The sequence below is a fragment of the Hippocampus comes genome, unplaced genomic scaffold (genome assembly GCF_001891065.2).
Source record: "Hippocampus comes isolate QL1 unplaced genomic scaffold, H_comes_QL1_v1.1 scaffold119, whole genome shotgun sequence".
Lineage (NCBI taxonomy): Eukaryota > Metazoa > Chordata > Actinopteri > Syngnathiformes > Syngnathidae > Hippocampus > Hippocampus comes.
In genome coordinates this window covers 557,479-574,095 of record NW_017805494.1, presented here as the reverse complement: position 1 = coordinate 574,095, position 16,617 = coordinate 557,479, and the positions used below count along the sequence as shown (strand labels likewise).

Below are 16,617 nucleotides of genomic sequence, written 5' to 3'. Positions count from 1 at the left end.
AACTATGCCCACACATCTGCTCCGCAACTCTCACCGTGGGCAACTCCAGAGTCGAAGAGTGTCCAACCCCACTCAAGAGGACTGGTACGAGAGCCCAAGCTGTGCGTGGAGGTGAGCCTTACAATATCTAGTCGGAAGTTCTCTGCCTTGCACACCAGCTTGGGCCCCTTCACTACCAGAGAAGTGACGTTCCATGTCGCTAGAGCTAGTTTCTGTCGCCAGAGATCGGACTGCCTTATGCAGCCACCAGGTGCTTGCCAGGGACCCCCACCTACAGGCCTGGCTTCAGAGGAGGGACCCAGTGACCGATGTCCGGGCAAGGGAAATCGTGGACAAATAATTTTACTCATCATAAGGGGTCCCCGAGTTGTGCTCTGTCTGGCCCCTCACCTAGGACTTGTTTTCCAGGGGTGATCACAGGCATAAAGCCCCAGACAACAGCTCCTGTGATCATTGGGATATGTAAGCCCCTCCACCACAGTAAAGTACCCACCGGCTCATGGGAGGGGCTTGCATGGATGGCACCATGTATGTGTACAAACTTGATAAAGTCCTCTTTGGATTGGAAGACAGTTGCTGTTGATATCCAAAAACTTTATAGCTTGTAGAAAAGAGCATGCACTATTTGGTCAGCTCGCTTTAACTCTTTCATGCACCCTGTAACTTGATAATACAGGGTGTCCATAAAGTCTTTTTACCATTTCAAAAATTTATTAAAAATGCAATTGATTAGATATTTTATTCAGATTTGTTCTATTGTATTCAGTGTTTATTCAAGTTTTTTTTATCACACTGCATTTGTGTGTGTATCATGTGCAAACGAATACCGTAAATTCCGGGCTACAGACCGCACCTGATTAAGAGCCGCATTCTCAGATTTATGAAGAAAAATCAATTTTGTAATGATATGCGCCGCACCGTACTATAAACCGCTGGCCAATGAGTAGGCGGGGGTTTGCTTCTGCGTCCCTGCCGCCTGGAGCCGCCTCCGGGTGAGGCCGCGGATGCGGTCCCCCGCTGAACCCCCGCAGAAAAAAAACGCAAAATTTCTTAAGGTTAAAATAATCTCCATATTTTTATGAGCATGATAAATGCATTTTCACAACGAAATTACGCTGAAACACATAATAAGAGGCCAGACAAAGAGAGATCTCGCCGCTGAACCCCCGCAGAAAAAAAACACAACATTTCTTAAGGTTAAAATAATCTCCATATTTTTATGAGCATGATAAATGCATTTGCACAACGAAATTACGCTGAAACACATAATAAGAGGCCAGACAAAGAGAGATCTCGCCGCTGAACCCCCGCAGAAAAAAAACACAACATTTCTTAAGGTTAAAATAATCTCCATATTTTTATGAGCATGATAAATGCATTTGCACAACGAAATTACGCTGAAACACATAATAAGAGGCCAGACAAAGAGAGATCTCGCCGCTGAACCCCCGCAGAAAAAAAACACAACATTTCTTAAGGTTAAAATAATCTCCATATTTTTATGAGCATGATAAATGCATTTGCACAACGAAATTACGCTGAAACACATAATAAGAGGCCAGACAAAGAGATCTCGATGCGCATTTGTGTAATTACGAGGAGAAATACTGCAGCCCACTAGGCTTTAAATAGAATAATGCAGTCACCTTTTTTATTTACAGTCCGAGTGAGAGGCAAATCAAATGTCAGAGGGTCTTCGTCCATATTTATTATTTCATCTGGGCTGATGGAATTCTCCGCTATCTTTGTTTGTGTGAATGTGCGGAACGAAGCAAGTTTGTCCTCATAATTGGGAGGGAGCTGCTGACACAACGTCGTGCGTGCCCTAATAGACAGGCTTCCATTTCATGAATCTAGGTTACATTAACCGACAATTTTCCATCATTGACGGATTTTTTTTCAGAGTGGACGGGGAAAATTTAAGGCCGTCCGTCATTTTGACGGGCTGGAAATAGGGCCGTAAACCACAACAGCAGTACGTCCTTAAGAATCTAGCGCGGCACTTTAAGAGAGAGAAGCAGAGACAAAGACGAACAATGACGGGTGGATCATCGAGACATGAAGGAGTTTTTTGAATTGTCATTGCAAGAATTTAGTACAGTACGTGTTGTGATAAGGCCACTTTTTTTTTTTTTTTTTGCGAACAACGGTCTCTCGTGGCCAAAACTATTCACGGCCTCGAAACTAAAAAAAAAAAAAAGTCAGCGAGAGAGAAGCCCAACCCGAACCCGAAGCAATCATTGATATTTTAGGGCCCGAATTTCGGGTTGGGTCGAGGGCGACCCGATTTTACCATTTCATGAATCTATAACACGACAACGGCCCACCTTTAAAACCTTTAAAAGCTTTGGTTGTCTTTTTACACTGGCTCAGTTATTCTTGCAGGAGTCTCGACCTTCGCACCATCGACTCGTCTGTGCCAAGATTACGGGCAGCAGCTCGATTTCCTTCTTTAACTGCCAGAGTGATCGCTTTTAGTTTAAAAGCTGCATCATATGCTTTTCGTCTGGTATTCTCCATGTTGATCAGGGTTAGAAGAAAGACTGAAATAAGGAAGTTGTGATTACCGGTAATCATACAATTTCATTGGACCCCTGTGTACTACTCATTCATTTTATTGGTCGACTGTTGCCGAGTAACACATTCCCCTCGCCCCCTACGGCAAAAAGAGCGGAAGTTGTGATTAGTCATACAATCTCATTGGACCTCAGTATACAATCTCATTGGACCTCAGTGAAAGACTGATTCATTTTATTGGTCCATGTTTTTCCCGCGATGGAAAAAAAAAATTAAAAAGCCGCTTCATATTATACGCCGCAGTGTTGAAAGTGTGGAAAAAAAGTAGCGGCTTGTAATCCGGAATTTACGGTAATTGGTCAATTTTTCTTCAACGAGACATAAATTTCTGCAAATGTTTACCTTGAACTTTTAACTGAATATGTGGCACCACAACTGAATGACCTTCAACCAACCATCATTTTTCAGCAAAATGGTGCACCACCACATTGAGGGCTGCATGTTCGTGGGTTCCTCAATCAAACATTCCAAGACCGGTGGATTGGAAGGGATGGGCCAATTCCTTGGCCGCCACGTTCACCAGATATCACTCCCCTGGACTTCTTTCTATGGGGCTATGTTAAACATATTGTATATCGGACAAAGATAAGGGACATTACTGACCTAAAGCAAAGGATTACTGATGCCATTGCCACAATTGATGAGGCTATGCTACAGCGAACATGGCAAGAAATCGAGTACCTTCTTGATGTGCTTCATGCAACCAATGGTGCCCATGTAGAAGTGTATTAAAAGAGGTAAAAAAAAAACTTTAATAAACACTGAATACAATAGAACAAATCTGAATAAAATATCTAATCAATTGCATTTTTAATAAATTTTTGAAATGGTAAAGAGACTTTATGGACATCCTGTATGATAAGCTGTCCACTGCAGAAATCGCTGTCCCTGACAAGGTTATTTAATATGTTCATGTAAGTTAAGAACTGTATTTGTCAATTAAAACACTGATATCTGTATGGAATAATGAATTGCCATTTACAGTTCCAACTCCAATGTTTCATGTTTACATTTTGGTTCATGTAATAATTAGCTTCGACTTGAAACTTCCTGGAGATATATGTAATGTCTTCCCAAACAAAATAATAAGTTTGAAGATATATGTAATGTCTTCCCAAACAAAATAATAAGTTTGGACAGATCAAGAATTCTAATCAGAAATTATCAATGTCAAACAAGACTGACTTATTGTCACATGGCTAATCATGAAAAAACTGTTATGTGTAAACAAATTCAAACCGATACCGTACACACTCTTTTGTTTCATCTACTGGTTTGCTTTTTAATGTGAGCTGCTCATGTGCAGTTAACATTGTGGTGGTTCTTGATCCTTGGACAAACTATCAGTACTACTTTTCTGATGTAACATAAAGCACCACCATCTCTTTTTTTTTCTGCACCCTTTAGGTTTTTTATCTTCTTTTTGCGTGACCTGATTCAGTCAGTGTGCACCATACATTTTTTTTTTTGTTGTCTTTTCTAGAAACTTGATAATAGTGTCTGATGCATAACATGTCATTGTAATGACCTTTTAGAGTTGTGTTGATATAGGCCAATATCAGCCATCTGTCGGAGGTGGGGCCCACCTGCGAGTGCCGCTTGACACACACAATGAGTGGGGAAGGGAGGGGTGAGGAGGAAGGACAGGAAAAAGCAACGCCTAGGTTGTAAATTAATGACTGTTGAGAAACACTGTTGCTCACTGTGACATATGAACAACTGCACAGCAATTATTTTTTTTCTTCCCACTTCGGCCTTACCTGCCAGTCCGATGGCGAGTCTGCACCTGGTACTGCAGCACAGCTCATTAATACTGGGACACATGCCCCACTGAAAGGAGTCAGGCGATGCCACTAGTCAGTCCATCACTGCATCATCCATCTGTCAAACTACACAAACAAAGTGTTGTCCACGACAGACGCTCTGTCAGATTACCAGATTTGTTCTGTGTCTTGGACTGGGCGAGTGGCCACGTGCATATGCCTGCAACGAACGAGGGCCACTGAGCCGAGGGCCACTGAGCATGAATGTTTGGTGCAATAGTAACTTGTACCATGAAAATGTCACTGATTTGTAGTTTTAGGGAAAAAAGATGTAATTGTGAGGAATGAATTTTGCTTATTAATTTGATTATTAGTTAATTCTGTCACAAAAAAATATACATTTGTAAACAGAATGTTGTAGCTGTACAAATGAGAACTTAAAAAATACATTGTAGTGGAAGAAGTCAACACAAGGAGTCGACACATGTTTTGCTTCCGCTGAAAGGATGTCTTTTCACGACATATCTCACGAAGACAGATTTGAATGTGCAGACCAATATTTTGTACTCATACAAGCAAGGCCTGAGGGGGTGGAGCTTGATGCAGTGTGGGGCCATTTCAACTAATCAAGTGAGAAGGATTTGGGTGGACTGAAGCTCAACCTCGTTGGTTCATTTGGACGGCCGTCAACGTGAACAGGCACAGAGGAAGACGTCAGGTCAAACGAAACAATGTCGTGTTTGGAACGGCGAGAGTGTTGTACCCTGTGTCCCACTATTATTCTTTCAAAAATACAGTATACAATACGGTTTGTGCACTGGGCTGGTCGCCGGTATTGGCAATCAGCATTTGGCTAATAAGCGAGCTGGCATGTATGTATTACACCGTTGGACCTGTACAAAGATCTTGTCCCTGTCAATGTTGGTGTACATAGCACCTCCCGCTCGGTTATAGTACAGTACATCCATTCATCCATTATCTGAGCTGCTTATGATCACAAGGTTCGTGTGCATGCTGGAGCCTGTCCCAGCTATCTTTGGCCGCGGTACGCTGAACCGGGTGCCAGCCAATCGCAGGGCACACATAGACGAGCAACCATTCACACTCACAACCATACCGAGGGACAAAATTTGAGTATTCAGTTCACATGCCATCATGTATTTGGAATGTAGGAGGAAACCGGAGTTCCCAGAGAAAACCCACGCAGACATGGGGAGAACATTCAAACCCCACACAGCAAGGTCGGACCTATGACCTCTGCACTGTGAAGCGGACGTGCTAACCAGTTGTGTCGCCGGGTTATAGTACAATTAGATTAAATATATGCAGTATTCACAATGCATTAGTATCATATTCGTGAGGATCAATCAGGGTTTTTGGATGTAGAGCTTTTAATAGAATATTTTGGAGCCTCGCAGACCCGGGTGCATTTTCCAGCCATTGCTACTGTTAATGTCTTAATTTGTTTTTTTTTTCACCTTTCTTGAAGAAAGAACATATGAAACCAGAGACAGCAAGGAGTGTTATGGTATCTAAATTATGGCAATACTTTACAATGCTAAACAGCATCTTAGCAAAATACTGTAGACCAAGTCAAGTGCCATGTGACAGCATGGGTTAGATCCCAGTCATTACGTGAACTGCTCAAAAATGGTCAAGATGTTGCTGAGCAGGTCATTATGTTGATACTTAATCGGTTGAAACTTTTTTCACGGAATCAGATGCTATTGATATTTGTACTCAATGTTTATACACACTGCCTAACCAAATAAAGGGCAATTAATTTTCAGCAACATGTTGCTTTCAGCAATATAATGTCCCAATATATTGGTCTGATTTTTTTATTATTTATTTACCCAAGGTGTAATACAGTGGTCCTCAACTAAAAATGCTGTAGGTCCATTTTTTCTTTTTTTTTAATAAGACCAAGGTCCGGTCCCATGCACGGCGGTCATGGGGAGCAGGGCTATATGCCCATTTAGTATGGTCAAGCCAAGCTTATACAAATCAACACTCCTCACAACCAACCAATAATGGGGTGCATGAAAATAACAATTATTCACTTTGCCAGTACACAGCAAATAATGAGAGGTATTGTGTTGAGGCACAGGAACTCTTTTATTTTGTTAAGTTGTGCCTGCTTAATAATAGAAATAGCCCTTTTAGGGAAATAAGACATTTTTACTTTAACTTTGTTAAACAGTAGCTGTCTTTTTTCCCCTTAATTTAACAAAAACAAAACAAAATACTAATTTTACCAAAATAGATACTCAACATGAAAACAAAAATATCCTTTTCATTTGTACAATTCCCCTTTTCACATCCCCTCTGAAATCACTGAAAAATATATCAGAAGAGGAGTTAAGAACCATTTTAAAAACTGACACAAGGGAGCACAGGAATGTGCAGTGCTGTTCTTCCACTAAAGGTGAATGCAATGTTTGAGGCATGCAAATATTATTTGAGGACGCCATTGTGATGTTCATTTACCATGTTGCGGTGTTCTGCTGTTAAACAGCTGCAAAGATCCCCGGGTAGACGGGAGCAAAACTGCACACAATCGAAACCTCCCGCGATTCGTCTTGTCTAATTGTCTGTGTGTGGCTCTCCTGGACTGAAGCTGTGAGCAGTAGCACACTGTGGCTTCGCACATGCGTCTGTTTCTTGACACAATCATCCATTTTGAATGCGTGTGTATTGGGATAGACGCGTGCTGACGCTTATGTATGGGCACACCTTAAGTTCAGAGGAGCCAATCAGCGCATTGTATATGCTGACGCTTATGTATGGGCACACCTTAAGTTCAAAGGAGCCAATCAGCGCATCGTTATCGCCGACATGCCCTGCTCAGCCTGGGTGTCCAGTTGGTCAAACATTATACAACACACAGTTGCGCTGCTGCGGTCCTCTGCATTACATCTGTTAGTGCACGCAAACAATACAACGGATAATTTTAACAAGCGATCGCGGTAATGCGCAGATTATAGTCCACAAATATAAAATGTATAACGTAAAAATCACTTTATAAATTATTATTTTATACAATTTGCTGAGGGTCCGGACAGAGGAGGTCGGCGGTCCGGTCGTGGATCGCGGTCCGCCAGTTGAGGAAGGCTGGTGTAATAAATTAGCTGAACATTTTTAATTTCGTATGTGAACAATGTAAAACTTTGAACTGGATCGTACCTAATGTTTTGCCAATATGGCCACCCCATTGGGGACGCCTACACACAAGTGTAGCATTCGTGATGCATGTGAATCCATGTTGTACATAGTTGTCTGACCACTTTCTTTTTTTGCTCGACATAGCATGTGTTAAAACATTTTTTTAAATCATAATGATCACACAATGTACTATCACGACAATCACGTGTTGACTACTGAGCGAACTAAATTTCCCGCAGCACTGATTGGACAAGCAATGTCATGTGATCATCTGCAGCCAGTGATGACCAACCAGCCGTGTCATAACTAAATGACATTTTGAGTCGGGTGTGTCTTAACCGCCATGGCAGAGGCTTCGTTGAACCCATGAGACTGATTCACCGAACCCCTGGGTTCGATCGAACTCAGGTTAAGAACCACCGCTCTAGATCGGAATGTCAATATTTTGTTCTACCTCCCAGCCTTACTTTACAGCAAGTCTATGTGCATTTGTAGACAAAGGAGAAGGAAGGAAAATTTATTGTTGGATCTATGCCAAAAATTTCATATGATGAGCGGAAGAGTGCTCAGTTCAAGTGAGCTGCTGAAGTGACATTGTTGGGGATGCAGGTGATGACCAAGGCATTGACGAGGATTTGCCAGCCTGAGTTTTCTTCATTCTTGTGGTATTTAACGGCACTTGACAAGCTGACAGAGTGTTATTCCTCTTCTTGTCATCATTGATCGTAAATGCACATATGGAGGATTGCTGCTCGACGTGATTTGTGGCAGAAACGGAAACTATATTACTTCAAAATATGATGTGGGGTGCGATTAAAAATACTGCATAGTTTACATTTTTGACATTTATGGACATCACACAGCATTTTACTCATACCTCCTGTATAATTCATTTTTGTTGGCACTTAGGCCAATCATTTGCAGTTGATCACTCAGATTGTTGAAGAATTTTGTCGCTTACAAAAAAAAAAAGCTCAACATTTGGAACAGGCCAGATCCTGATCTGAAGATATTTCATGCTTTTCTTTTAACTGTTTGGCATTATTCAGGTGAAGACTTGACTGAATATTATCATGCAATGGGTTAAGAACATCAGACTTTTGGTATTTTTGTCTTGTCTTGCAGAGGACAAAATTAGCGATCTGACTCCGGTGCAGGAGAATATTCCATTACCCCAACTCACTTTATGCAATGAAAAAGGATATTGCAGTGATTCCAGACCAGTGGAGGGGAGCGCTGGAACGGAGGAGCTACCTGCTTTCTTCAGTTTAGCTGCTCTTGCGGAAGTTGCGGCCATGGAAAACATGCACAGGTACGTAGGATCAGTGCAATGTCAATCACCAGGTTGTTCAAACCCCAAAGATTGTGTCGCACAGCACTTCATTAAATGTAATGCGTGATGTTTGTGTTTGTTTTAAAGGCAAAAATGCTCTCAACAAAATAAAACACCCGTTGACTAGCAATATTTTATAGTTGTCCAATAATGCGGTTAAAAAGGTGTATACATTTTACATTTTGTAAAAATAATACCAATAAACAGCTATTTTGCGAGTCCGTCCTCCGTCCATGCTGTTAGGGTACCCTTCTGTCATCATCCCTCCGTCCTCATTCATAAAATAATCATCACCTGTCCCCATCTGTCCTCATGCTTTTAAAGTGCTTCCGTCCTTGCATTTCACCAGGACTTCCCCCCAACCCAGGAAAAAAAACAAAGCGCTCGTGCATGAGCGAGAGAGTCTTTAACGGGAGTGGCAGACCTGTCACCAGAACCCAGCATTAAGGTGGACACATGAAATGTCCTTTTATTATTTATAATTTTATCTGTGGTTTTATTGTTCTTGTTTTGATTGTAAAGTGTCCTTGAGTGTTTTGAAAGGCGCTTATAAATGTAATGTATTATTATTATTATTATTATTATGATTATTATAAATGCATGGGTTGGGGGGGGTGTCAATTAATACCCTACAGGCAGCACTTACATTGCTCCGTATATTCGTGTAGCACTGCCAATCCCATCTTGAGTGGTGCTTTTTGCGTCAACCGCAAGCAAGTACTGTATTATCAGACAGCATGTACATTACATATACAAAGATGCCTTCTTGAGTATGTCGATACCACAGCCATATTGGAAGCAAATTGTAAAGATGCTTTCATCTTGGAGATGTATCATCAAGCAAAAACTCATTAAAACAATACAGAATTATTGCTTTTGATTATATGATGTTATTCTAGCTCGTTTTATGAAATTATTTGCCGAATTTATGTTTCATATTAAAGCCACAATACAATATGGCGGACGGGCTGACATATCTCTTCAACCCGGTTCAAGAATTGCCTACTACAGAATTGACAAAAAAAAAGGGAAATAATTTATATCTTTATTTTAGATTTCCAAAGAGTTTATGGTTCCCATGGAATCTTGTATTAAAACCTTCAAATGGCTCTTTAGTTGCGGACACTAATGTGTCGCCCCTTACTTGCTGTACAGTGATCCACCATGACAGTCTAAATCCATAATGTCGGAATCTAAACAGCACCTAATGTGCCAAAACTGCGATCGATGGTCACCAAAATGTATGTTGACATCTTTACTTATGCTCACATAAACCTCTGAAAATATAAGCGCGATCGCTCAAGCATTAGGGATTTTAGTGTGTTTTCCTCTTCATAGAGGCGCTCACTACAAAGCGTATGTCACTTCACGAGAGAAATGCGTCGTCCATAAAAGACAAAACACATGCCATCTTGCCATAATAATAATAAAAAGTGTACTTTTAGAAGTCCGTGCCTCAAATGGGGGTGTACTCTATAAGCATCTTGGTGAGCAGGCACCGAGAGACATACAACAGTGTTTTTCAAACCGTGTGCCGCGGCACACCAGTGCGTGAGACATTGTCAGGTGTGCCGCGGTAAAATATCCAATTTTTATGCCTGTGCGGTCTATCGCCCAGAAAGTAATCGTGTAATACCGTCCCATACCGCTAGGGAGCAGCAACAGCGAGCCAATTGCCTTGTGTTTCGACCACTAGAGACAAGCGAATTTGTGCCGCATGAATGCAGGACGACAGTGAAACAATTGAATTGAATTCAACTTTATTGTCAAAAATATGAAAGATTATAAAATACTTTTTTCTTTGTGCTCATTTGATTCCAATTCAAGCTGTTATAACGTCATTCTTCAATGTTAAAAACAGTTATAGTAACAATATAAGACGTCAATTGTTAAAATAAGCGCGGGGGGGGTCACATTTTCAGCTAGTGGTAGATCAGCTAGATTTTTTTTCAATGAAAGAAGTGTGCCTAGGCTCAAAAAAGTTTGAAAAACACTGACATACAACACAGCCAGCTTTCTTAACCAGCTGGATTGAATTGTTTAAGATAGCATTTAGCTGCCATTACAACCACCGTCATTCACAAGAATGACTGGCAAAATATAAACTTTTTTGGACGGAGGGCGACTGCCCCTCCTCTTGTTTGCCTGAAGCAAAGTGAAGTTACCTCCTCCCTGCATACAAACACGGTGAAATACGCCCAAGACAAGCTGTGTGTCACATTCGGTCTGAAGTAGTGTATTGTGGGATTATACACGTAAAACAGGCTGGATGTGTTTCCGTCAGTCATTATTGAAATGGGTGTCCGTAGGTACTTGACCCGGTTAGGGACCATTAAAGGGACGAACGAAAACCCAGTTCCATCCTTGCTTAGTTCATCCTTTTTTTTTTTTTAATAACTTCCTTTCCTCCCTCCCAGGGAATACCCATCCCTGCCAATAATCATGAACTGCCAGTTGTTAGCAGAGCAGCCAGCCTGATCTGGCCCGCCATTTTTTCTTTTTTTTTTTTTTCTTTTTCTATTTAAGACCACATCCCACGAAGCGGTGAATGTTTGTGTTTCAAACATGTTCAAAATTTCTTGGTGACAAGAACTGTTTACAAACGTTAACACTGTGAACATCTTTGCGATTATTTGCCACCTTGAACTTTTCATATGTTTAAACTTAGCAAGAAAAGTCATTAGGACGGGAAAGGGTTAATTTTGACACTGGAATTTTTTGCCCTCCGAGGTAGTATCAAAGACATAACAGAGGCGCAGTGCCACCATAATATGCAACCACAGTTTGATGTTTAGCACCCGAGACTTATACCTATGCCCCTTTGTGTTAAAAGCAAATGCTGTGTCGACATAGCGAGTCTCGTCATTTTAATGGGGCAGTGGCTGTGCGACTGAGCGCTTCAGACAGCAAGGTCCATTTTCCTGAGTTTTGTCTGAAGGGGCCAAACGAAATAATTGTGACTCTGTTACGCCTGTGATGCAGCATTTACAAGGATTACTGTTGGAAATCGTCTGCTTCAAGTTTACTTCAATCTCTCGTTTCAGAGGCCAGAAAGGCATGGCTGAGAGTTTGAAGAGAGAACTCGCCCAGACTCCTGTCCTCATCTCTTGTGCTGATCAGTGAAAGTTTGCTGATATTTATTTTATTTTTTTATGGCAAGTATGGCAAGCCCTCTATAAAGGTGAAAACCCCATGACCTTTCCTTGCTCATCACTCATTATTTTTGTGGCTGAAAGCCTTCCTTTTAGCTGCGTAAAATGCCTTTTTTTAACTTCTCTTAACCCTTTACATACTCCTCAGTGTGTTGCTCACATTAAGAGGTTGTCAGGGTTTTGTTTTGCATTGGCCATTATCAGGGTCATAAACTAAACTTGCAATTTAAAACAAAACACAACTGGCGGATAATCAAACAAAAGAAAAAAATGATATAAATGAAGTTATTGTCACTTTTTTTAAGTCACCACCACACTCATAAGACCTTCTCTTCTGATAAAAGGGGGACCACCATCACTTTTAGTAGCTTTATCCTCTAATGTTGTTAACCAGGGTAAATGGTCACGTAGGATATTCAGTATGTTCCTTAGCTTTGGCCTATAATACATATATGATGTCTTTTAAACATGAGGAAACCACGGTTGAGTATTTGAAATTGTACATTGTATATATGTCCTATGGTATTTTTACATACTATACTATACAGACAAAGGTGGTATGTTGTTGCTCGAAAAAAAGATTGAATCTTTGAAACACTTACCCTTGTTTTTGCATTAGAGTTAACCATAGTTGAAGGTGTCCCCCCCCCACCCCTTAATCCGTGGCTCATTGTCCCTGTCATTGAGACAAGCAGGTTATCAAAATGAATTTATTGTGAAAGCGATGATAATTGCTCACGCAGTTTATACCCGAGATCTAACTGCAAAGTCATTCACCAGTTGCTTGCTCTGTGCGTTGCAGTCTTACATTTAGTGTTTGAATTTTTGAATGGGGGGGGGGGGGGAAAGATTTCTTCAATATTTAACATTACAGTTTTTATTACCACTTGGAGAGCCACTTGTAATATTGGAATAAGCATCACTGTTGACTTGGTTATGATATCAGTCCCCATTTTATTGTCATTAATCTTGAAAGTGAGTCCGAATCCCAATCAAAGATTGTCTTCATACTGCTGTCTCATCTGTATCTTCAGTGTCTTCAAAACACAAACACCAACAGACAAGACCTTGAACTAAAGTTTATTCTTGTTTCAGGAATATTCTAATAGTTGCAGGAAAATTCAAAGACCCAACTGCATCAGACATTCAAATAAGAGCATAAATTAATATGCAAACTCTCATAGATGAAAAATGTTTCATATGATGCCGATATTTGTTCCTGGCTCGTCTTTTTTTGTCTGTTACATACGTCTTGTTTTCTGTCCCTTCCATGAGTTGTTTCTTGTGTAGGGCATATACATAATACCATCTGTAAATGAAACAAGTACTGCAATTCAGAATTGTTGAAATGTTAACTTGCCAAGACTTATTACAAGCTCAGAGATTTCACTCGTTTATAGATTTCCTCACTTGCCGACAACATTTTTTGTTCCTGTGTTTAGAACGACATTTTTAAAATTCAGGCACATGGAGACGTTTAACATTTATTTTTACAATGTATTTGCATTTAGAACAACTAACTACTACATTGTAGTTATTTATTAGGAACTTGATTATTTGTCCCATGGTCAACTATACTTAAGGTCAAACTCAATGATGATAAATGTGTCCTTGCTAGCTAAGCTGTCACCTAGCTAAGCTGTCAGGGACAGAAGCAGCTCTAGAAAATGAGCTTGTCTCTTTTCTTCTCGAAGTCTTTGAGTCTTGAGTATTTCAACTAATTTTGTAAACGGTGTCATGCTTTTGGATGTTTGATGAACGGAAAATCTCCTGGAGAAATTGTGATTCTTGCCTATTTTCTCCAAAATCAGGTCCAACAAGGTACAAAGTAATATTTATTAAAGTCAGCCCGAGACTTTAATAAGCAAGCGCCATATCTGTACTCCCTAACATCTTGCATTCTACCATCAACTGAAGCTATTCGATTTTACTCTGACTTTTTGAAAATAGGGATGTTACATTTGTGATGCATTTGAGCGGGAAACACATTTTTCATCAGTGAAGTCTTTCACGTAAACAAACAAAATATCTTCCGCAAAAATACACAATACTGACGTATAGTGAGACAAATTGCCAAAGAAAAGGGTTGGGAATATTAATATTGATTTTTTTTTTTTTTAAACGAGGCTAGCAGTTGCTCTGCTTTTTTTTTGTCAAAACCAGGTAACTGTCAGCACAAGTGTCCAATTTAAATAGGATTTTTTTTTTTTAAACCGAGGGTGGGGGGGGGCATGCTCCTTCTAATGTAATATTTGCACATCATGACTCAAACCAAAATGAATAATTGTCTTTGAAGAAGGTATATACTTTTTACCTCCCCTGGAGCAAAAAGGCATACTTGAAAAAGATAAGTTGACTTCCAGGAAATAGCCATAAACTCACCTAAACTACTTAACAAGGTTCTCTCAAATTCCTATTTTAAGGACACAAATTGCTAGATCCCCTTTTGTGCTAATACTGTCGTGTTGAATGTAAATGCTTTTATACCTGTATTTTTCTAATTTCAGTATTGATTGTACTGTCAACTATGAAGGTCTAAAATTTGGTGGTGCATAGTTTGACAAGAGATCTTATGGTAAGAGCGCTGCAGAGCGAGGCAAAGATGTAAGAAGTTGAAAGTCCACCAAATTCATTGAATCATATGTAGATTTATTAGCTCTTTTCCCCACATTTTGATGTTTTCCTTACAGTACAAATTAAGTTGGTTCATGTTGGTTCATATGGCAGGGATACGGCTGCAATTAGAGTAAGTATATCCTGGAGTTTAAAATGTATTTATTGTTGTTTTTGTAAGGTTTAGTCGAATAAAATACATTTGATCTGTGGCAGAATATGCATTAGTAATAGAGTGTACGGTCATATTTTACTCTATAAACCCTTAACTGGAATGTAGATCGTTTTTTCCCCATGAATAGGGTATTCCAGATCTTTACGTCTTTACCTTTAAAACTTCTTGTTTCATTGACTTTCTCGGTTCTTTTCACGACTGAAATATTTGTTAAGATCTGTTGATAAATGTAGCCTTGCCTACCCTGTTTGGAGATGATTCTCTCACCCCATCTTCTCTTAGTATGCCATCTTACAACTCGCATCATAATACTGCTGATGTAATTAGTAGTCTTTTTACATTTTCTGCTGAAAAAAAAACCATTTGCTTGCTGAACACTTAATAAAATGGCATATATCACACCTATTCAAAGAGTTTCTTGTTTTTGTCAATATGAATACTGTATATAACGTTTTACAAATACACAAGCTTGGGGAGTAATGGCATACAGTACATGTACACACATTATTTACTCAGGATACCAAAAATAAATCAAATTAACTGATCTGTTACACTCATAGGGAAAAAAAAAAATCAAGATTACATTTTGGATGGATGGAAAAAAATGCTTGTGCATACGATTGCAGTCACACCAAACTCATATGATTTACAACCTGTAGAACAGGGGTCTCAAACTCGCATGCCAAATGGTCCTGCATTTGCTAGTTCTAAAATAATTTCTTGACTGTCAGGCAACGATGAGTTTACCCATGGAGAATTAAAACTCTGTCAGAATAGCGCCAAGAAGCGTTCTAAATTTGAGATTGAAAATAAAGTCAATCGTAACTCTACATCAATGATTACATTTCACCTGATATTTTAGAAAATGAATTTTAGTTGTCCCACAACCACACCAGGTTTTCGACACACGAGGGCACCCCAGGTATCCAACCACAGTCCTGACATTCAGATCTGATATTCCATTTCAAAATATGACATTTTGACCTACCTTCTCACCTGATTTCAAAAAAAATTAAAAAATGAATTTTAGTTATCCCTCAACCAGACCAGGTCTAGGGTACACTGGGTCACATCAGGTATCCAACCAGACGACTGTCACTAATAAAGGTTTTCTTATCTTATCTGTCATTCAGATCTGATGTTCCATTTCAGAATAAAAGGCCTCTGAAATCTGATATTTTGACCTTTTCGCCTGATTAAAAAAAACAAAAAAACAAAAAATGAATATTAGTTATCCCACAACCATATAGTTTTTGGACAGACAAGGCCACCCCATGTATCCAACCACAGTACTGGCATTCTGATCATCTGATGTTCCATTTAAAAAAAAAAAAAAGGCTTCTGATATCTGACACGGTGACCTTATCACCTGATTAAAAAAAAATATATATATATATATATATCATTTAAAAATGAATTTTAGTTATCCGTCAACCAGACCAGGTCTAGGGTACACTAGGGCACACAAACGTATATATTCGTAATACATTTCAAATATGTTATCCCAGAAAAAAATATTTAAATACTGTACATCAATGCAGAGCATATTTCTTACTTTATTGGCAGAGCATCAACATTTTTTTAATGTCATACTCTGATTGAGCATCCACAGTGCAAAATGTTGCTTAAACCAGGGAAGGTGGTCATACTTTTAGCTTACAATGTGAACCTGGAAAAGTACAACCGATTTTAAAAAATAAAGTGGCTTTAAATTTGCTAATGTTTTGAATAGGTGAAGAAGATTTTGGTAATTTCAAAAGAATGTAATTTGAGAGGGCTTAAAAAAAAGAAAAACTACGTATTTCCATTTCCCATTTTCCTCGAATGCAACATTACTCA

General features: G+C 39.5%; 1 protein-coding gene across 5 annotated transcripts in view; it reads left to right on the top strand.

Annotated features, from left to right (window-relative positions):
* bbx (BBX high mobility group box domain containing) overlaps positions 1-15,183 on the top strand; it is a 39,513-nt gene extending 24,330 nt beyond the window's left edge. For all 5 annotated transcript variants that reach the window (XM_019876218.1, XM_019876220.1, XM_019876221.1 and 2 more), the window contains 2 exons: positions 8,631-8,817; positions 11,883-15,183. In XM_019876218.1, coding sequence (XP_019731777.1) covers positions 8,631-8,817; positions 11,883-11,961 — 266 coding nt within the window. In that variant the 3' untranslated portion in view covers positions 11,962-15,183. The remainder of the gene's footprint in view (positions 1-8,630; positions 8,818-11,882) is intronic.
* Positions 15,184-16,617: the final 1,434 nt, after the last annotated feature.